We start from the raw sequence: 21,827 nt of genomic DNA, 5'->3' as shown, positions 1-21,827 counted from the left end.
ATCCTCAACCATACTTGAGCACTTATTTTAGCTCTAATGTATTTTCCCTCTCCTTTTGAGACTCTGACGGCACACATATTACAGACTGTTAATTTTTTTCCCCAGTCTATGTTCTTTCTGTTGTTTTGATTGGGTTCTTCCTACTATTCTACCCTCAAGTTCATGGATTCTTTCCTCTGTATCCATTTGCAGTAGAACCCCATCCAGTGAGGTTTTTATTTTGCTTATTTTACTCTAAGGTCTAAAATATCAATTTAGTTCTTTGTATCTTCTATTGTTTTGCCTAGTTGATGATGATGACGATGATGAAGATTTGTGGTACTAGTGATCAACCCACAGTTTCCTCCATGCCAGGCCAAGAACTGAGCTACATCCTCAGTCTTTTCTATTTTATTTTGGGATAGGGTCTCACTAAGTTGCTGTGGCTGGCTTCAAACATGTGATCTCCTGCCTCTGCCTCAGAGTAGCTGGGATTACAGGCCTGCACTCCCACACCTGGCTTGGTGGTTTTGTTGTGTTTGTGTTTTTATGATCCTGGGGATGGAAACCAGGCCCTGTTTTATTCTGTTCTGAGACTCTGGAGCTTATTTTAAGGTTCTGTTTTTGCTAGTGGTCTCTGAGAACAATGTTTTCAGGTCAGAGAGAGAGAGTCAGTTTCCTTAGGTAACATCCCAGGACAGAGCTGTGAAGTAGGGGGAAAGGTACCTTGTTCCTGCTGGGGAAGAGTGGTGCTGCTCAGAGGACCTACTCTGTCCCTACTGACACCAGTGTGGTGGAGGGGAGGGGAATGCCTTGCCATTGCTCCCCAAGTGGGTTCCAGTGAGCCTTGGGGCAGCATGCTACTGCTGAGCAGCTGTTAAGCCTACTCTTCCCCAGCCCTCCTCTGACACTCCAGCAAGGGGAGCAGAGCAACCTGTAGGCTCCCCATTCAGCCTTGGCTGGCTGAGTGTAGGTAGTAGGGCCATTTTCTTCTACGGCTCTGTTGGAGTGGAATGGTTAATGTCTAACATTTCCTCCCTTCCTCCATTCCTTCTTTCCTTCCTCCCTCCCTCCCTCCCTCCCTCCCTCCCTCCCTCTCTCTCTCTTTCTCTCCCCCCCCCCTTGCTTCCTTCCTTCCTAGTCCTTTTCTGGTCCTTTGGCTAGAAAGAGCAGATTTTCCTTTCTCCCCTTGTACTCATTACTTTCTGGGTTTTTGCCTTCTGTAGTGCACTCTGAGGAGAAAATAAAATCTGGTAACCTTGCCTGGTCATCTCACAAGTCCCAGGATCCCTAACCATTCCATCTTCTCTCCTCCTTTCAGAGATTGTTTGTATTATAAATAATGTTGAAGGTGTTTTCATAGTATACTCCAGAGGAAATAGTGATTGCCCCCAAAACAAAAGTCCTGGGGGGGGGGGTTTACAGCATTTATTCTGCATCATCCAGCAAACAGCAGCTGGCCATTTGGAAACAACGTTCTGCTGAACTGATAGTGAGCTCCCGCTTCTCCTTCCACACACACAGCCTAGTGGCCCTGACTGTGCTGTGATCAATGACTCTAAGTGCACCTTGGGAAATTGGGAGTCACTCTTACCTGGTTTGAACAGCATTCTCTAGCTGCCACTGTTTACCAAGTCCCAGTCCCACCACTCAAATTTCTCCATCCACCACAGGCCCAAATGGACTGTTCCTGCTTTGGTGAGAGAGAAGTCCATTCCTGGATCTGGGGCCAGCTGAGGAGTAAAATTCTCCTTGGCTACATGCAAGGGTCCCAGAGTGATTGTTGAGGAGCCCAGGGTCAGGGGATCTGGTCCTTCTGGCTCCAAGTTCTCACTTCTGAGAGTGTAAGCTAAAAAGTTGGAGGAAAATATTTGACTTAAAAAATGTATTTGGGGGACACTTTTTCCAAGCTTTTAAATTTATGAATGAAAAAACAATTGCCATAGTGAGATATTCAGATGTCTCAGAAGATATTTTCAAACTTCCCCTCCATTTCCCCACCTGGTAGGAAAAGATTGTTTTCTATTTCTTTCATTCCTAATTAATGATTTTAGTCTAACTACTTTAGGGAAAGTCAGCAAGAGAGATATTTGTTTAAATGGACTCTGTGATTTTCAATTTAAAACATTTCTTTTTTCTTTCCTTTTCTTTCTTTGTATTGGGGATTAACCCAGAGGCACTTTACCACTAAGTCACATCCTCAGGCTTTTTAATTGTTTTTAATTTGAGACAAAGTCTCACTAAATTGCTTAGAGACTTGCTAACTTGCTGAGGTCAACCTCAAACTTACGATCCTCCTGCCTCAGCCTCCAGAGTTACTGAGATTTCAGGCATGTGCCACCACCCCTGGATGAAACAGTTCTTTTTATGATTAAAACCATACAAAAATAAAGACGAAATGATCTCTGATTTAGCAACTAATAATATATGGTCACATTTACTTTATATATCCTTTTAGATTTTTCTCTCCTAATTTGCTAGGTATTTCAAATCCTCAAGTCACAGGGTCATTTTAGACCAATATACTTTGACAGGCCAATTGGTCTCTGACTATGCTATCATCATGTTTAGCAAAATCTGTCATGCTTTTGCATCCCTTAATACTCAATTTTTTCCATTTAACTCAAGAATATATTTTTTATTGTTGTAGCAAAATATGCATAATTTTACCACCTTAACCATTTTTAAATGTACAGTTCATTAATGTTAAAAAATATTCACATTTTTTGACAGTCTCCAGAAGTCTTTTCATCTCAAACTATATTGATGGAACAATAACTCCTCATTCCTCCTTCCCCCAGCCCCTGCCAATCACCACTCAACTTTCTGTCTCTATGAGTTTTCCCTATGCAAGCAGAGCCAGGACTGTCTCCTGGGAAGCACTGATCAGATCCTGGGGGCAATGTCAGGGTCACACTGTGGCTCTGCTGCTCAGGGGATGCTGGAAAGCAAAGTCATACCTCAGGGCTACTCTGCATACCCAGAGCCCACCCAGGTGTCCCTGAGGGCATAGGGGCAAGGCTGGGGAGCTCCCCAGAAGCTAGGTGGCCCAGGAGCCAGTCTGAGGTAACACATGGACCACTGCAGGGAAAGCTGCAGTCACTGATAATGTCTGAGCATGCTGAAATGTCACTAGTTTGTTTCTGGATTAGGATTATAGATGTTTTTTAAAAATATACTTTTCAATTTTTCTAGAACGAACAGGGAAAAAACAATGTACTTTCCTTAAATAGATCAATAGCTTTTTAACAACAGATAATCCTAAAGAAGATGTCAGGACACAGGTGATCTCCACATATCAGAAGATGTGTGGCTGGAACCAGGTCCTCAGATCCTAGAATAGCAGCCCCTGCCTACTGGCAGGGCCAGGACCCAGTACCTGGGACCACCCAACCTGGTGATGGGCAGCAGGCTCCTGAGCAGCTGGAGTTGAGGATGGTACTCCTGGTTCTGCCCTGTTGAGGCCTGAGCCCACAAGGAGGGGCCCAGCTGTCTGGAAGACCCTGCCAAACCCTTTGGAACCCACTCAATGAACCAGCTCCTTTCACCCCCAGAGTAGGGATTCACAGGGTGCCCTGGTCCTTTGGTATCTTAGAGCAAAAGTAGTACAACTCTCCCGGGTCTCAGGTAAACACATGGATCTCTCATTGGCAGTAGGGGAGCACCTGATCTTGCTCTTTAGAGTTTAAGACATAGTCCAGACTGGAGGAGCCCTGGTTTGCTCACTAGTTCATCAGGAATTTATTGATCACCTAATTAGTGTCAAGCACACTAAGGTTCCAGGGACATAAGATCCTTGGTGTGGACCCTTCCAAAGGAGAGGATAGGCACCAATTGAATCATCCCAAACAGATGTAAAACTGACATGAGTGTGGGATGTCCTCTGACCAGAGAGCTTGTCATATGTCACCACCTTCATAAAACCCTTTTTCTGTGTTGGCCAGGAATCCCAAACTGCCTTCTTTTCTGGAAAGACTTTCCGGAAAAGCCAGAGTCCTTTGGAATAGGTCTAGTTTTCAGAAGTATTCAGGTCTTCAAGCTTGGGTCCTGGGATCCAGAGCATAGCAAAGCAGACTAACTAGGATGGGGGAACAGAAATTCACTACCAGCTCTAACCAAAGCAAGAAGCCAGACAGGGCTCCAGGTGGTCCCACCTTCTGACTGACAGCCGGCAGTCGGCAGGGATTTGGGGGAAGGGGCTCCTGTTGAAGCCCAGTTGATTTCAAGAAATGTGCAGGGTGCTGGGGACAGGCCTCCGTTTGGGTTGCAAAATATCTGCCAAAGGTGGAAATATTTCCAGAGCATTTATGGGCGGAGCTTCACAATTGTCCGCATCCTGATTGGCCCTGAGGTAGTAGGCGGGACTTTGAGAGAAAGACGTTCCCCGTGGTGCCAGTGGGCGCGGCTTTGGAGGGCCAGTGGGAGGCGAGCTTGTCCTCAGAAAACCCTCTTTCTGGTTGGCTGAAGCAGGTTGGGCAGAACCTTGGGAGGACCTATCAAATCCGTCAGGCAGGCTGTCGGCCCTATACAGGCTTTTAAAGGCTGAGGAGCGGGTCCGCGCCTGCGCGGGAGGCAGTTTTTATTTCCTACTCTCTGTGGGCGAGGCCCAAGACTAGTCGCACTGTCTCAGCGGCGTAATGTTGAGGCTGCGGGTTGTTCTGGGCCACCTCAATGGCCGACCTAAGTCGCATCCGGCGCTGCAGGCTGCACCGTGCTTCAGTAGCTTCCCGCAAGCCTCGGCTGCGGACGTGGTTGTGGTGCACGGACGGCGCACTGCCATTGGCAAAGCGGGCCGCGGCGGCTTTAAGGTGAGGTCCCTGGGGAATGGTGCCTGGGGTGAGACGGTGGGGGCTAGGGTCTGTTCATAAACTCAGTAGCCTCCGGGCTGCGGACACGCGTGCTGCAGTGCTTTCTCTGGCCACAAACCAGGTTCACCGCAGCTGTGCCTCCCGCTGCAGGACACCACCCCAGATGAGCTTCTGTCCGCCGTCTTGACTGCAGTTCTCCAGGACGTAAAGCTCAGACCTGAGCAGTTGGGGGACATCTCCGTGGGTGAGTGCACCACCCAGGCCCGGCACAGGGTGCTTCCCGGTCTTCTGCTCCCTCCAAAATCCTGCTTCCACACCTCCAGTCCCCGCTTCCAGTTCTGTGAACTGTGAAGTCCACTGACTTCAATGTGATCTCCTCCTGTGAGCCAATGCACCCCCCAATCTCAGACATTTTGCTGCTCTTTATGTATTTTGACGAATAAGTATAAGGAAAATTCCTGCTTCCACACCTCCAGTCCCGCCTCCAGTCCCCGCTTCCAGTTCCCAAGTTGTCACTGAAGGGAACTGTGAAGTCCACTGACTTCAATGTGATCTCCTCCTGTGAGCCAATGCACCCCCCAATCTCAGACATTTTGCTGCTCTTTATGTATTTTGACGAATAAGTATAAGGAAAATAGGTGTCCCAAGTGCAGAAATTCTAGCACCTAAGGGTTCCAGAGCACTCCGGAGACCTGAAGCCAAGGTTCTCTGTGCCCTGGATCGTATCTATTCTAGAGCAGAGATGAGAGAATGCCAACACTCATCAAGTTCAGTACCTTATTTGCAGATGGAGACACTGGGTATGGGGGTTGGTGGAAGATTTGCAAAACAGGATTGAACATAGGGCCTTGAGCTGTGATTCAACACTGTTTTCCACCCCTACACCTCTTCCCTTGAACTATAGCAACATAGTATATATCACCATTTCATCCAATGAGTTCTTCACTTAAGCCACTCCTCTTTACAGTGACAGCAGTTCTTGGAGCAGGATGACTTGGGGAAAGTGTACATATTCAGAATATTTCACTTGCCTGACTGCCAGTGCTGTTGGCCTTCAACCTTTGCACTGTGTTCCTCTTTCCCTCATGTCTTTCATGTTACGTGGAAAAGAAGGATAACTGCCCAGCCTTTGCTGATTTTGGAAGAGGAAGGTGCATGAGCATGTGAGCTTGGGACCCTCCAACATTGGGGCTCATATATGAACTGGACAAACTGTTGTTTGTCTGGCTCCCCTTACTCCATATGTTGAAATTCCAGAGCCTCAAGTGAGCCAGTTAATGGTTGATATTCCTGAAGAAAGATCTGGAATGTCTTCTTTCAGGTTCACAGCAGCCCCTTAATTCCCAGGACACCATCTAGCATTGAATAAAGTTTTTCTTTTTTCTCTCCCATAGGAAATGTGCTTCAGCCTGGAGCTGGGGCCATCATGGCCCGGATTGCCCAGTTTCTGAGGTAAGTTATTTTACTTCTACCTCTGGCGTGGCCATGTGATTCTTGAGTGGGATCTGGCCCCTGAAAATTCACCTCATTGTAGTGGAGATCAGGATGGACATCAGATGTCAAAAGATGTTGGTGGAGGCAACCACAGTGCTTGGGATCCTGCTCTTCGGACCCAACCTTTACCCTGCTTTAGGAGTGGGAAAGGGTGTGTTATCCAGACCAGAGCCAAGACATGCAGGTCTGTGGAGCTGGGGCAAAGGTTTTCTGTGGCCTGGTTTGTATTCAAAAACAACATCTTGCTTACTTTTGGAAGTTTGGACTCTACTACTCTGTCAGGTAAATGACCCATGAAAACCTTGAAATGTGTCTTGCTTCCTTTGCTAAGTTGAGTAAGCTGGAAATTTCAGGCCCATCCCATTAGCAGAGGCCTGAAGATGGGAGGATTCTGGGGTAGGGGAATCCTTGGCGGAGCTCTGATCATCTGGCCCTTCACTATTTGCTCTCCCAGATGGGCCCACATGTAGCCTCAGACCCAATTGTCTTTGTCCTTTGAGCTACATGGAATCAAAATAATAGGTACATTAGCCAATGAGAGAACAGCAAAGGAAACCCAACCTCTAGGAACTGACAGAAGTTCAGACTGCTGAACCTACAGTTCAGGGGTCTACCACTCCCTGTCTCCAGGACAGCCCCCAGCCTCATATCTCAGCTGCTCACTCATGTGACTTTTCTCCTTTCAATTTAACTGTGTGCCTCCTCCTGTCCTCATGGAGTGCTACCCTTACCTGCTGTCTCTGCCCTAGCTAAATCCTGCCCCAAACACAGTCTCACCACTTGCACATGGCTTCCCCAAGCTCTCAGGCTTACAGTAAGAAATCTTCCTCTCCAGTAGGTAGCCTGTGCTTCCCTGCAGTGCAGAGTGTGCAGTGTGCCTGTGGCACTGACCCTGCTATTAATCTCCACTAGGATACACTCTCTGTGTGTTGGTTGGGCCTTCTCTAAGGCACAGTACTGTAGCTCCTCAGCATGAAGCTGGTGGAGCACTGTGCTCAGGAGGAATTTTGGGAAAACTTGATGGAATTTGTGCAACTGGTATTATGGGATTAAGGTGGCTGGTCTAGATTGCACAGGCCTAGGGAGCTATCCTCCCTTTGCAGAGTCTGGCCTGGGCACTAGCTTAGGGCTTCCCAAGCCTGGCTGCACCCCAGCACTATCAAAGGCATTCACTTCATAAGGTTCTAGATATGTATGAGGAGGGCCTGGAACTGTCCGCAGTTACTGCTGGCCTAGGCAGGTTCCACTGGGAAGACCAGTACTCTTAAGTCCCAAGCTGAGCCCAGTGTGAGAGAATGAGAGCCCTAGAGCAAGGACTATTAGAACAGTGGTTCCCTGCAGAGCTCTTCATCCAGGTGAGAAGTGGCCCATGGGGACAGAATGGAATGTGAAGGACCAACCTCGTGGTTATGAGTAAGGCTAGGGAGGGTGGGGATGGGTGCTGGCATATATTTGAGACTTGACTTTTACTCTGGTGGCCTGCCCCAGCAACAAGCCCACTGCTCTGTTCTCTGAGGGAAGCAGAGAGGTCTAGTTGTCTTTGTTCAGACACCAGAAAGAGAAAAAGAAGGACCTCTATGGCCCAATCAGGCTTCCCCACCTCAGCTTGAAGAGAATTATAAGATGGAAGAACATGTGCTTGTAGGGTCCTGGGGAGTGTGCACCTCAAGAGATGAGGTCTGCTCATCCCTGTCCCATGGATCTGGTCTGGCATGGGCACTGGGCTACCAGGTTGTTCCAGATCTTTGCACCCTTTGATGGGAGCAGTCACATGGCCCAGGAGCACAGGCCTGCTATCCATGGGAGCCTAACAGGGCAAGGGGATTGACTGATTGTGCCTCTCACCTTCTGTTTAGTGGCATCCCAGAGACTGTGCCTCTGTCCACGGTCAACAGACAGTGCTCATCAGGGCTGCAGGCAGTAGCCAACATAGCTGGTAAGTTGGGACTGGGTTGTGCTCTTGGCCAGAGCCCCTGAGGGTTAGGATCAGTGATGTTGCTGTCTCTTGAGCCAGGAATAAGCATCTGAGAGGACTCTGAGCACAAAAAGAGTGCAGGAGCTCCCCTTGCCACTGCCCCACACCTCCAGGACACCCCTGGGTATTTGTCTCTGGGGCTGGGCTGTGTGACACCTAGAGGGAGAACAGATGGGACAGGGGCTCTGCTGCTCCTCGGACAGACAGACCTTGGTCAAGGATGGTTATGAAATGCTTTTGTTGCAGGTGGCATCAGAAATGGGTCTTATGACATTGGCATGGCCTGTGGGTAAGAATTTCTTTCTGCCAGAGCTCCTTAACCAATGGTGACAATCAAACTAATTTCCCTCTACTCAGTTCTTTGAGGCCATGATTTGAGAATCATTCCCTGGTTCCTTTAGGCAGCTGGCTTGGTGTGGGTCCCTCTAGATGCAGCCTAGGAGTGGCCCCCAATTCTGGCTGCTCAGAAAAAGCTCACATGTGAATACTAGCAGGGGAGGGAAGGTGGCCTCTAAGCTTTCTCTCTTGGAAATCTGTCAGGCTGGAAAATGTGGGTAGCATAATGGGAAAGTATAGCTACTGGACTTTCTTCTCCAGCTTTTACTGATTTTTGATTATACTGAGAGAGAAATGGAAGTTTTAGTTCTCTAAAACCAGGGCAGTCCTTCCTCTATGACTATTTGTTCATTTTCTCAGGTGTCCGTCCTCTGTATTACCTAGGTATCCAGGTGGAAACCACTGGCTCCCTACTGGCCTCCGAGGAACATAATCTGATATCTGATGTCTCCATTAGACATTAATCACTGTCTCCAACACCCAAACTGTGACTCCATCTTTTCTTGCAGGAAATGTAGCTCCAGATTTTTTTTTTTTCTTTTCAGTGCCTTCAGATTTGGGCCAGGGGATGGGAGTTTCTGATGCTTTTTAAGACAGGCTGAGGGAGCCCTTTGCAGGCTCAGGAGGTGATCAACCTGGGTTGTGACATGCTTCTGCTTCTTTCTGTGTTTATTGACAGGAAGCATTTCTGGCCTCTATCCAGGTTCATGATGAGCTGTACTGGGTTGTCCTAACCTATGTCCCAGTTGGAATAGAGCCAACACCACAATCAGGGACTTTAGCAGGGCAAGAGCTACAGCCCAGCCTGCCCTTTGATGTTTCTGGTGTCCCTTTCTTACTAAGGTAGAACAGGGGCTGGGGAAGGGGGTAACTTCAGGAAAAGTAGTGTGGTCTTCATGAGTTCCTAAGGGAGCTTCTATTCCCAATCAGGGTATGGACTGTGGTACTAGGAGACTGATGATTTGAGCCTCGGCATCGGGCTTGCGAGTGAACTCTGGAGCCAGAATGCCTAACATGGGATCCAGGTTGGGTGACAATGCACTCAGGACCTCAGTATTATCATCTATAAAAGGGGATACCTACCTCAGATCTGTCAAGGATTTTAAGAGGATTAAATGGAACCATGAATATCCCTAACACCATGGGGATGTGTACCTGTAGCTAATACTATAGAGCTTTCATGCCTGAAAAAGATTGGAAACTAGTGTTGTGAGCACCCCAGCACTCTGTCAAGGTCATTTACTGTGAGTCTTGAAGCCTTCTGCTTCCCTCCTCACAGTACTTTTAGAAGCCACCTAGCTTTCCTCTCATACCTCCTGTCATGCAAGTCAGGTTGGTCTTAGATGTGATCTTTGCCCTGACTAAAGATATTTATCTCTTTTTCATCTAAATTGTGGCCCCTGAGGGCAGGGCCTACATTTACTGCATAAGTTTTCTGGACTGTCATGTCTATTTCAAAGCTTTCTGTGGGAACTACCAATTGGCTGGTTCAGCAGATGTATAGGGAAGCATGCCCCTGCCCCTTGGAGAGTGGACTCTGCAGTGCTCTGTCCTGGGGTGCAGGTAGAGACAGGGCTCAGCAGCCCCCTAGCCCCAACTGTGCCTCACTTGTCTGTGCCTCCCAGACAAGGCACCGCACTTCCCGAGGACTCCCGGGCTATTTCCCAACACTTGCCACATGTCCTGTATCCTTGGGTGTGTTCCTATTAGGGCTCAGCTCCCTCCTCCTTCTCCTCAGGGTGGAGTCCATGTCCCTGGCTGACAGAGGGAACCCTGGAAATATCACTTCACGCTTGCTGGAGAATGAGAAGGCCAGAGACTGCTTGATCCCCATGGGGTGAGTGCCCATCCATAGCTCTGTGTACCTGTGCCCCTTCAGCTCTGTCTCTTCAGGAGCAGCCACTGGCCACACAAGTGGGACATATGTCAGCAGTAGACTCTGGGAATCTTATCCGGTTCCTGCAGAGTATCTTTCACCCCTGCCTGAAGTCCTATTTGAGCATGTATATATGAAGGCTGAGGGATTTTTTCATCTGTGACTGGTGATGCCAAGGCTTGGCCTGCTTCCTGAGTGTGGCATCTACTTTTTAGGGACTCTGAGCATGACACTTGATGCTGTTTTTGCTTCCTGTTTTTGAGGTCCCCAAATCTTCTCTGAACCCAAGTTTCCAAAAATAGTCCACCTTGTCATGACCCCTCTGAGGTGTTTAGTCACAAGTAGCCAGATATCAGTATCTTTCCATACCATGGGAGCCTAGTGTTGCAAGTGGGGAGCTTTTCATCCCTAACCATGCCGATGAGGGACCTTGGGGCCTGTCAGATGCAACCTATGAAGTATGCTGCATCAGGCCAGTAGCTTGGTCAGCAGCCAGTGTCACCAAGGTCTGTCCATCTCCAGGGGCTGTGGACAGGGAGGCCTGACTCCCACGCATGTTGAGGCTGGAGAGGGCTATGTCTTAGCCTAGTCCACATACCATTTCTCCAAAGATAGTGTGTAGAACAGAAGCTCAGACTGCAAAGCCTAGCCATGGATCTGGGCTCCCAGGACAAGGACAGGCCCAGCCATGGTGAGCAGAAAGCCAAGGTTTGGCCCTTCCAGAGGTGACGTGGGCATCCTCATCACCCCACATGAAAGCACTGTCTTTGAGGCATAGGGGAAGCTGGAAAAGTGTGGCAGTTAGTATCCCCAATATACCTTCCTTCCCCTTTCCACTGTGCTGAGGCAGCTCACCCAGGGAACAAACTCTCTTCTGCTCTGCTGCCAATGCAGGCTGCCCTCCCTCTTTTGTGAGGGGGTGTCTTTGATGTATGAACTCTGAGTATCTGGCCAGCATTGGTGACTCCCTGTCTGCCCCATTCCAATGCTGGGGGTGGAGTGCCACTGCCTGATTCCTCAATACTGTCTCTGTGGCATGCATGGCCCTGGTCCCCATGCTGCCAGCCTTATGCCCAGCTGGGTACTACTTTTGTCCTAGGATAACCTCAGAGAACGTGGCTGAGAAGTTTGGCATTTCACGAGAGAAGCAGGATACCTTTGCGCTGGCCTCCCAGCAGAAGTGAGTGCTGCTTGGGGTGGAACCTTGAAAAGACTGGATGGTGAGGTTGTGAGGCCATCCTGGGTGGTCTGAGGTCCGAGGTGGATGTGTCCCAAGAGTACAGCTATGTACTAGGGGTTTACAAGGCTCCTGCCTCCCAGCTGGGGATCGGAAAGGGGGCAGTGCCATTCTGAGCTGGTGGCTCTTCCCTGTTCTCCTGCTGACTGTCCATGCAGAGTACCTTCTCCCTACCTAGGCCTCAATTCCTCCTTGGTTCTTTGGGGCATAATGAGGAGGAGGATTCATCTTTACCTGCTGCTCAGGAACTGAACATGGTAGCCAGAGGCTTCTCAGGGTCCTAGAGTGTGGGGTCAACTATGCTGTGTTAGCTTCTGGAGCAGGCCTGGGTCTGGGGAAGCATCCTGAGACAGGGCTAGGGCCAATGTCACAGAAATACAGGGGATCAGGCCTCTGGGGCAACAGCCAACAGGTTTGGACAAACCTGGCCAGACTAAGGAAGGATAGCAAAGACAGGGAGTGGGCTTCTCCAAGGCAGGGACTGTTAGCCTCTTGGGTCAAGTTGCCTTGTGGGTTTTGCTAGAAGCTCTGGTTCCTACTATTGAAATGCCCCTAGGTGTTCTAGTTTACATATGCTGTAAGGGTAACCCTAAAATACCTCAGGGTTCAATTCTGTTTGAATTGGAAAAGACATCAGAGATTAGAATGGGTCATTTTAGATTTGAGGAATCTCAGGAAGGGGTGAAATTCAGATGTTGGGTGACCCCAGAAAGCTAGTAGAAGCCATCATAAATGTTCCTGGGGCTCCAGCCTCAGACTAGCAGGCTCAGTTTTGGGCAAAGGACTCTAAAAAGCAAACACCACCTGAAAGCTCCCTTCTCCCTACTGAGTTTGGAAGCAGCCATGATGTGGACAGCTGGGGTTGATAGCAAAGGAGGCTCTGGTTGTCCTCAACAAGGCTACCCCTACACAGGGCAGGTTTCCTCAGGACCTCCAGCTGATCCCTCCAATGTCTCCTAGGACCAGACATGTCCCTGAATTTAGCAGGCTGAGGTTGCATGTCTGCTACAATGGGCTAGAGTGGGGTCAGGAGGAAGGGAGCTCTAGGGGAGCCTGAGCCTGGCTGTCTGCTGCTGGCAGGGCAGCAAGAGCCCAGAGCAAGGGCTGTTTCCGTGCTGAAATTGTGCCTGTGACCACCACCATCCACGATGACAAGGGCACCAAGAAGAGCATCACTGTGTCCCAGGATGAGGGAATCCGCCCCAACACCACCATGGAGGGCCTGGCCAAACTGAAGCCTGCTTTCAAAGATGGCGGCTCCACCACGGCTGGTGAGTACAGGCCAGGATGCTGGAGTAGGGCTGCCTCCAGGGACTGTCACGAGGCTGCCTTTTCTGCTCTGGAGTCTGGGGCAGACCAGGTCCTTTGGCAACCCCTGGTGGCAGCCTGGGTTGATAGCTAAGAAGACTCTGGATTGCCTCAGGCATCCTCCTCTCCCTAGGGCAGCATTTCCTCAGGACCTCCAGCTAGTCTCTCAAATGTCCCGAAGGACCAGACATGTCCCCAGAGTTAGTAGGGTAAAGTTGCATGTCTGCCACAGTGGGCTGGTTCTCCTCTGCTCTGCCCTGATCCCTCCTCACCCCAACTCTTTGTCCCTAGGAAACTCTAGCCAGGTGAGCGATGGAGCAGCTGCCATCCTCTTGGCACGGAGGTCGAAGGCAGAAGAATTGGGCCTCCCCATCCTCGGGGTCCTGAGGTCCTATGCAGTGGTTGGAGTCCCACCTGATGTCATGGGCATTGGACCTGCATATGCCATCCCTGCAGCCTTGGAGAAAGCAGGTCAGGTGGCTCCTTCAGACCCTAGACCTGGGTCCCCTCATGCCCTGCTGCTGGGGCTGGGGATGAGTACTGGAGGTAGAACTGTGGGTGCTGCAGAGTAAAGATGGGGCAGGCTGGCCCTCCATACCCAAGGCCTTTGTGACCCATAGCTGAGACCGACTCACCTGTCTGATGTGACAGCACAGTAGGCAATTATGGGCCTGTGAATAGGTGGGGTCTGGGAAGACCTGGAAGCCTGCCCATGGGCCTCTGTCAGCTCAGGTCTGAACCTCACCTGCAGGACTAACAGTGAATGACGTGGACATCTTTGAGATCAATGAGGCCTTTGCAAGCCAGGTGAGTCTTAGTCTCCCCATTGCCTGGGCCATGGGCACCCAGTGGGAGCCAGTGGACAAGCCATGCAGGGGAGGAGGCCAGTGTGTCCAGACACTGCTCTGGCTCCTTCCAGGCTGTCTACTGTGTGGAGAAGCTAGGAATCCCCCCTGAGAAGGTGAACCCTCTGGGAGGAGCGGTGGCCCTGGGCCACCCCCTGGGCTGCACTGGAGCACGACAGGTCATCACGCTGCTGAATGAGCTGAAGCGCCGTGGGAAGAGGTGAGGCTGTTCCCCTTGGGGTGATGTGGGGTGTCATGGGGGATGCTGAGCTGGGGCATCGAAGGGTGGAAGCTTGGGGAGGTCAATATGCACAGATGTGCACTTTGAGCTGGGCATATAGGGACATGATATCTATTGTCCCTGGGGGTCAGCCTTGAAAGGGATACCTGGCCTACAGAGGGTATCTGCCACTGAGTACCTAAGTGGGCAGTCAGAGGACTAATTTCCCACAGATCTGGTCCTGTTCACGAGGACCTTGGTCAGGGGTTTGGGCCTCTGCCCAGAGTGCCTGTGCCCAGCCAACCTAGTTCCTTCTCCCAGGGCCTATGGAGTGGTGTCCATGTGCGTTGGCACTGGGATGGGAGCTGCTGCTGTCTTCGAATACCCTGGGAACTGAGTCCGTGGCTCAAGGCACTACCCAGAGAGTGACTCTAGGGAAGCAAATCCACGTGGGACATTCATCACTGGTGGTGGGGACAAATCGAGGCACTTCAACTAATTTAGAAACTGTGAACATGGATGACACAGTACAGGAGTGGGTGGGTGTTGGTCCTTACCACCAGGCCCCCTCTAGCTGGGCCAGACAAAGCCAGTGTGCGTCACCAGGCCCCCATGTAAATCCTAGGGAACTGTGGTCTCATGAATGAGGGTAGAATGGACATAATAATAATAAACATTTGTTATCTCATCTTGATGGCTGGATTTTTCCAAGGGTGGGTATTTTCCTTCTGAGTAGTGAGTCTGAACTGCCCTAGTCTCCACAGTGGTATAACTTTTTTTGTGTTAGCTCTGGGGACTTACAATGCAGGTCCTAGGCCAAGACCATTGCCCTATAGGGGGTTCCTCCATCCCAGGAGCTGTTCAGAACCCCCCAGTCCATGTCCCTACATCCCCTTCCCTCAGTTGGTTCTGTTCTGATCACTGCACTCTCCACACTCCAGGGGCAGGATGATGTTCTATATAATTCTGCTCAACCAGTGAATTGTGAGTTCTCACAGAAAGGCTTCTAATGTCGACTGCAGTGTGGGGATCACATCCTCTAAGCCCTTGCCTGCCCTCAGAGTCCACCAGATGTGGAGTGCAAATGTGTTTAAAGTCAGCACAATGATCACCTCAAAGAGTGACCTGACCTGCACCGAAAAGTACATGTGAGGGGGCCAATAGGAAAACATACAGGCCTGTGCAGAGAGAACTGTACTCTCCTCAAAATGGACTGTGAGGAGAAGAAGCATATGGCCTACAGAATAACTGGTGCCCCTGGCAGTGCTTCCATGCTTACAATGCTAATTTGAACTATTTTCATGCATTAGAGCACCACATGTGATTTAATTCTCTTAAAAACCTAGATAGCACTTAGGTAGGTGTCCCCTTTTATAGAGGAGGATACTGAGGTCCTGAATGGTGGGCAATTTGTCATAGTCATCCTAATTAAGGGATTCTAGGCCAAGAGCTTGTTCCCAGCTAGACTGGCCTGAGCAATAAATACTTCACCCTCCAACTCTTGGCAATGGTCAGCATGTGCCAGTGCCACTGGTGTTGTCCCTTCCCTTCAGACACTAAGATCCAAGATTTCTCAGAATCACAGTTCTTAACCTGCTTGGTGATCAAATGGCTCCAGAGGTACTTACGAGGGGCTCCAGTCATGCTTCTTACATCACTCGCATCTGTTGCACAGTGAGACCAGGGAAGGTGAGAGACACTAAATGGCAGGGGATGCAGTGATCTTTGCCTTGCCAGAGTCCCTGTTTGTGGGACTTTGGATCTCTTCCAACTAAGACACAGGCCAGGCAACCAAGTGGAGGTCATCTCAGCCCTGGTCAAGGGCCAGTGATGCTTCCTGTCCAGAAACATTCAGAGAGGATCCCAAGGCAGCCCAAAAGGTCAGAACCAGTGCTACTTACCTCCTGAGGAAGTCAGAGCCTCCTCAGCTTTATTTTTCCAAAGAACAGAGACGTTTTCAAGTCTGAAAAGTTTTCAAGAGAGCCAGGTGCAGTATCTGTAATTCAGTTGCCAAAGAGACTGAAGGATAAAGTTTGCAAGTTTGAGATCAGTGAGGGGAACTTAGCAAGATCTTCCCTCAAGAATGAAAAAGATCTAGAATGTAGCTCCCTAGTCACACCCTCTGGCATTCACTATCCAAAGCAGTAAAAAGGGGGGAAAAATTGTGAGAAGAACCTTAGAGGCTACCTGTCCTCACCTGCAAGTGCTCAGGCAGGGTTTTTTCCCTGAGTAGCCAGATTTGGGGGTCACTCCTAGGCTGCATCAAGAGGGACCCACACCAAGCCAGCTACCTAAGGGAACCAGGGAATGATCCTCAAATCATGGCCTCTGAGAACTGAGCAGAGGGAAATTAGTTTGATTGTCACCATTGGTTAAGAAGCTCTGGCAGAAAGAAATTCTTACCCACAGGCCATGCCAATGTCATAAGACCCATTTCTGATGCCACCTGCAACAAAAGTATTTCATAACCATCCTTGACCAAGGTCTGTCTGTCCTGGGAGCAGCAGAGCCCCTGTCCTACCTGATCTCTAGGTGCCACTCAGTCCAGCCCCAGAGACAAAAATACAGGGGTGTCTAGGAGGTGTGGGGCAGTGGCAAGGGGAGCTCCTACACTCACTATACTCAGAGTCCTCTCAGAAATGCTACTGCTGGCCCAGGAGACAGTGATATCTTCTAACCCTTAGGGCAAGACTAAGCCCAGGCCTTGGCCAAGGGCACAACCCAGTCCCAAATTATCAGCTATGTTGGCCACTGCCTACAGTCCTGATGAGCACTGTCTGTTGACATGGACAGAGGCACAGTCTCTGGGATGCTACTGAAACACAAAGTGAGAGGCACAATCAATCAATCCTCCTGCCCTGCTAGGCTCCCATGGATAGCAGCCCTGTGCTCCTGGGCCATGTGACTGTTCCCATCAAAGGGTGCAAAGATCTGGAACAACCTGGTAGTCCAGTGCCCATGCCAGACCAGATCCATGGGACAGGGATGAGCAGACCTCATCTCTTGAGGTGCACACTCCCCAGGACCCTACAAGCCACTTCTCACCTAGATGAAGAGCTCTACAGGGCACCACTGTTCTAATAGTCCTTGCTCTAGGGCTCCCATTCTCTCACACTGGGCTCAGAGTTATAAGGACTGGTCTTCCCAGTGGAATCTGCCCAGGCCAGCAGTAACTGGGGACATTTGCAAACTATCCACATACATATCTAGAACCTTCGGGACTGAATGCACCTGGGGGTTCTGGGGTGCAGCCAAGTGAGGAAACCTTGAGCTAGCACTCAGACTGCACAAGGCCTCCCAGGTGGATGGCTCCCTAGGCCCGTGCAACCCAGACCAGCCACCTTAATCCCATAACACTAGTTGTCACCAGTTCCACCAAGTTTTCCTAAAATCCCTCCTGAGCACAGGGCTCCACTGATTTCATGCTGAGGAATTACAGTACTATGCCCTAGAGGAGGTCCGACCAACACAGAGTGTATCCCACAGGAGATGAATAGCAGGGTCAAGTGTCACAGTCACATCACAGGGAAGCACAGGCTACCTACTGGAAAGGAAGATCTCTCACTGTAAGTCTGAGAGCTTAGGGAAGATACGTGCAAGTGGTGAAATTGTGTTTGGGGCAGGATTTAGCTAGGGCAGAGAAAGCAGGTAGGAACAGCACTCCATGGGGACAGAATTGGCACAGTAGGGAGGACAGAAGGAAGCAGGTAGTTTAACTGAAAGGAGAAAAAGTCACATGAGTGAGCAGCTGGGAGGTGAGGCTGAAGAGTTGTTCTAGAGACAGGGAGTGGGAGACCCTGAACTGCAGGTTCAGCAGTCTGAGCTTCTGCCAGTTCCTAGAGGTTGGGTTTCCTTTGCTGCTCTCTCACTGGCTAATGTCCCTATTATTTCAACTCAGTGAAGCTCAAAGGACAAAGACAATTGGGTCTGAGGCTACATGTAGAAACAACGGAACACTCCAGCCCCATCTGGGAGAGCAAGTGGTGAAGGGCCAGATGATCAGAGCTCCACCAAGGATCCCCCTGCCCCAGAGTCCTCCCCATCTTCAGGCCTCTGCTAATGGGATGGGCCTGGAGTTTCCAGCTTGCTCAACTAGCAAAGGAAGCTAAGTCACAGTTCAAGGTTTTCATGGGTCATTTACCTGACAGAGGAATAGAGTCCACACTTCCAAAAGTAAGCAACAGGTTATTTTTGAATAAAAATCAGGCCACAGAAAACCTTTGCCCCAGTCCCACAGACCTGTATGTCTTGGCTCTGGTCTGGCCAACTCACCATTTCCCACTGCCAAAGTAGGGGAAAGGTTGGGTCCAGAGAGCAGCATCTCAAGCACTCTGGTTTCCCTGACATCTTTTGACATCTGATGTCCATCTGGATCCTTGCTTCCAATGGGCTGAATTTTCAGGGGCCATGACTCACTCAAGATTCACAACTGCTTACCCAGAGGTAGAAGTAGAAAAGGTTATCTCCGAAACTGGGTAATCCAGGCCACAATGGCCCCAGCTCCAGGCTGGATCTCATTTCTGATTGACAAAAGTTATTATTCAGTTCCAGGTAGTATCCTGGGAACTAAGGTACAGCTGTGAGTACCAAAGAGAAGACATTCTAGATCTTTCTTCATCATATGTCCTTGGCAAGTTCACTAATATTCTGAAATTTCAAGGCCTAGAGAGGTACAGCCAGATACACAACATCCCATCCAGGTCATATACCATTCTCCATGCTGAAGGATCCCAAGCTTATCCACAGTGGTGTCCTGTAGTTCAGGAGATCAAGGGACCATGGCTTAGATACACAGCCACCTCTGGTATAGAAAGAATCCAAGCAGATGACCCTGATGAGCTTCTGTTTGCTGTCTTGACTGTGGGTCTATAGGACAGGAAGCTGAGGCTTGAGCAGCTGGGAGACCTCTCTGTGGGTGAGTGCACCCCCCAGACGACTCTGTTCTGGGAACTCCCTGTCTTCTTATCCCTCTGGTGTCCTTTTTCCATGCCTTCAGACCCCAAGTTGTCATTGAGGGGAGTAACAGTGGACTCTGCTGAGTTCACCATAATTGCCTCCTGAGAGTCAGAGAGCCCCTGTCCCCGGAGGCTTTGTGCCCCCTCCAGGTACATTCTGCATATGAAGGCAGATGGAAAGCAGAAATGCCTATTGGCAGACATTCCAAGCCTCAGAGGTCTCCAGAAACTCCAGGAGGCAGGAGACCACAGTTGTCTGTGCCCCTTGTGTTCCTGTCTATGTCTATGTCAGGCCAGAATATCAAAAAACACCTGGTCTGGCCCACCATTTACAGACTGAGAATAAGGCTCCTGAATTTGCTATGGAGCTAGGTCTCGACCCAGCACTTCACCCTTAATTCCAACCCTGCCTCTCACCCTACACTTCTACCCTTGAAATGTAACAAAATCTTACAAGACATCCAGAGTGTCTTCATCTCGCTTAGGGTGGGAATCATTGTTCCTCCTGTCTGCAGTGACAGCAGGTCCTGGAGGAGGACCTCAGGGGATGTGTGCACTTCCATTATCTCATTTCCATCATCCAAGTTCCACTGCTGTTGGCCTTCAAGCTTTTGCATTATGTTCCTCTTTCCCTCCTGTCTTCCATGTTACCTGGAAGGCAGGATAACTGCCCAGTCTGTGCTGATTTGGAAGAAGGGGATGGTGACTGGGCAAGTGAGCTTGGGACCTTCCAGTATTGGGGCTGGTATATGAACTGGGCCACCTGATGAGTGTCTGGAGGTTCCTCAAAACGTTAGGCATGGAACCAACATAATGAACCAGCTGTACCTCAAAAAGTTATCACTCTGTAGTGATACACACATACCTGTGTTCATAGCAGGACCATCCAGAATAGCTAGACTATGGAACCAACCTCAGAGTCCTTCAATGGATGAATGGATAAAGAAAATGTGGTGTATATCACAATGGAGTTTTATTCAGCCATAAAGAAAAATAAAATTATGTCATTTGCAGAAAAATGGATGGAACTAGAGATCGTCATGTTAAGAAAAATTAGTTGAACTCCAGAGGAGAAGGGTCTTACATTTCCTCTCCTATGTGGAAGCCAGAGAGGAAAGGAAAAGAAAGGTGGGGGGCGGATCTCATGAAAATCAAGGGGAGATCAGTAGAGGAAAGGGACCAAGATGTAGGTGGTGGGGAGGGCGGGGGGAAGTACAGGGCAATGATATTGGCCAAATTATATTGTATCATGTGCATGCATGAATATGTAACAACGAATCCCATCGTTGTACAACTATAACGTACCAATAAAAAAATGGGTGGGAAAAAAATGAATTCAACCCCTTCCCTAAAAAAAGAATCTACAAAAAAATAATTCTCTGCACTTTCCCTGGGAGCACAGCACAGGTGACAGTCAGAGCACAGGTGACAGTGCTTCACAGCACTACAGAAACTCTGAAGAAGCCAGGAGTTTATTGCCCAGGCAACCTTGATCCTGGGCTCTACACCCATCTCTAGTTGACACAACTCAGACTAAGTGACCTTCTCAGGAGACAAAAGATGAGGCCCCTGAGGGCCTAACCCTGGGTTAGCCTTCACCCACACACATTTCATGAGAGTCTCTGAGCAACATAATGATAAGACTTGTAGTAGCCCTATTTTGTGGTTGGGAAACCAAGGTTCAGAAAGGTCAAGGGGCTTGCCCAGGGACCCACAGCCCATCTGTCTTCAACATGCATACTCTGCACACAACACTTTCCTGTGGCTATGGCCCACATGTCTGCCTATGGCATGGGAACAGTATTTGGCCGTTATGCATGGGGTCATCAAGTGTGATAATGTCTGATAGCTCCACTGTCTATGGGACAGTGTTGTCTACTCTGGCCACTTGTAATGGCTTCCAGACTCCTGCTGGGGCTTCAAAATGTACTTCTGGCTATTCTATTCTGTGGGGAAAAGATAGGGTGTGTCAGGTTGCCCATCCCACAGTTAGGATCAAACCCTGCTCTATTTGACCCTCTTGGGCTCTGGGCCTTCTCCAGCTGCTGGTGCCATGGGCAGCTACACAGATCTGACAAGCTGGATGTTATGGTTTAGATGTGAGGTGTCTCCCCAGAGCTCATGTGTGAGACAATCCAAGAGGGTTAGAGGTGAAATGATTGGGTGATGAGAGCTTTACCCAAAAGTGAGTTAATCCCTTAATGTAGATTAATTGGGTGGCAACAGTAGGCAGGTAGGAGATGACTGGAGGAGGTGGGTCACTGAGGGGCATGCCTTTGGGGTATATGTTTTTCTCTGGGTGAGTAGAACTCTCTCCCTGCTTCCTGGTGGCCAAGTGCTGAGCCACATTCCTTCACCACACTCTTCCTCCATGATGTCCTGCCTTACCTTGGGACCTGAAGAATGGAGTCAGCTGTTTATGTACTGAGACCTTTGAAATTGTGAGCATAAAATAAACTTTTCCTCCTCTAAAATTGTTCTTGTGAGATCTTTGGGTCACAGCAGTAAAAAGCTGACTAAAACATTGAGCATGCTCACACACACACACACACACACACACGTTCTGACCAGCCCCAAAGGATGTCAGTAGGGGTCTGGCCATCTGGTTAAGGCAGAAGATAAGGCTTGTGTCCTTCTGTTCCTTGTCCTGGACTCCCATTCTAAGGCTCCTGGGAATGGAATGAAGATCCAGTGATGGTGCAGTGATGGCAGTGACTCTAACCCAGCAATGTGTGCCTGTCTGTGGGCAGCTGGACCTCCTGTGCTAGTACATTACATGAGTGCCAGAAGTTTC

The 21,827-nt window shown here is 49.6% G+C and overlaps 1 protein-coding gene across 1 annotated transcript; it reads left to right on the top strand.

Annotated features, from left to right (window-relative positions):
* Positions 1 to 4,535: 4,535 nt before the first annotated feature.
* On the top strand, positions 4,536 to 14,766 carry LOC113195066 (3-ketoacyl-CoA thiolase B, peroxisomal). Its single transcript, XM_026406447.2, has 12 exons — positions 4,536 to 4,787; positions 4,938 to 5,031; positions 6,182 to 6,239; positions 8,138 to 8,217; positions 8,503 to 8,545; positions 10,331 to 10,429; positions 11,568 to 11,648; positions 12,786 to 12,976; positions 13,305 to 13,484; positions 13,765 to 13,820; positions 13,933 to 14,078; positions 14,400 to 14,766. The coding sequence occupies exons 1-12, from the start codon at positions 4,617 to 4,619 to the stop codon at positions 14,473 to 14,475; spliced, it is 1,275 nt and encodes a 424-aa protein (XP_026262232.2). The 5' UTR covers positions 4,536 to 4,616; the 3' UTR covers positions 14,476 to 14,766.
* Positions 14,767 to 21,827: the final 7,061 nt, after the last annotated feature.

Source organism: Urocitellus parryii, chromosome 3 (assembly GCF_045843805.1).
Source record: "Urocitellus parryii isolate mUroPar1 chromosome 3, mUroPar1.hap1, whole genome shotgun sequence".
Classification (NCBI taxonomy): domain Eukaryota; kingdom Metazoa; phylum Chordata; class Mammalia; order Rodentia; family Sciuridae; genus Urocitellus; species Urocitellus parryii.
The sequence above is the reverse complement of the archived record's forward strand: the minus strand, read 5'-3'. Positions and strand labels throughout refer to the sequence as shown.

Coding starts and splice junctions, on each gene's coding strand:
- LOC113195066 (XM_026406447.2), top strand. CDS start 4,617: ATGTTGAGGCTGCGGGTTGTTCTGGGCCACCTCAATGGCCGACCTAAG. Junction 4,788..4,937: donor CGGGCCGCGGCGGCTTTAAG/GTGAGGTCCCTG, acceptor CTCCCGCTGCAG/GACACCACCCCAGATGAGCT. Junction 8,546..10,330: donor GACATTGGCATGGCCTGTGG/GTAAGAATTTCT, acceptor CCTTCTCCTCAG/GGTGGAGTCCATGTCCCTGG.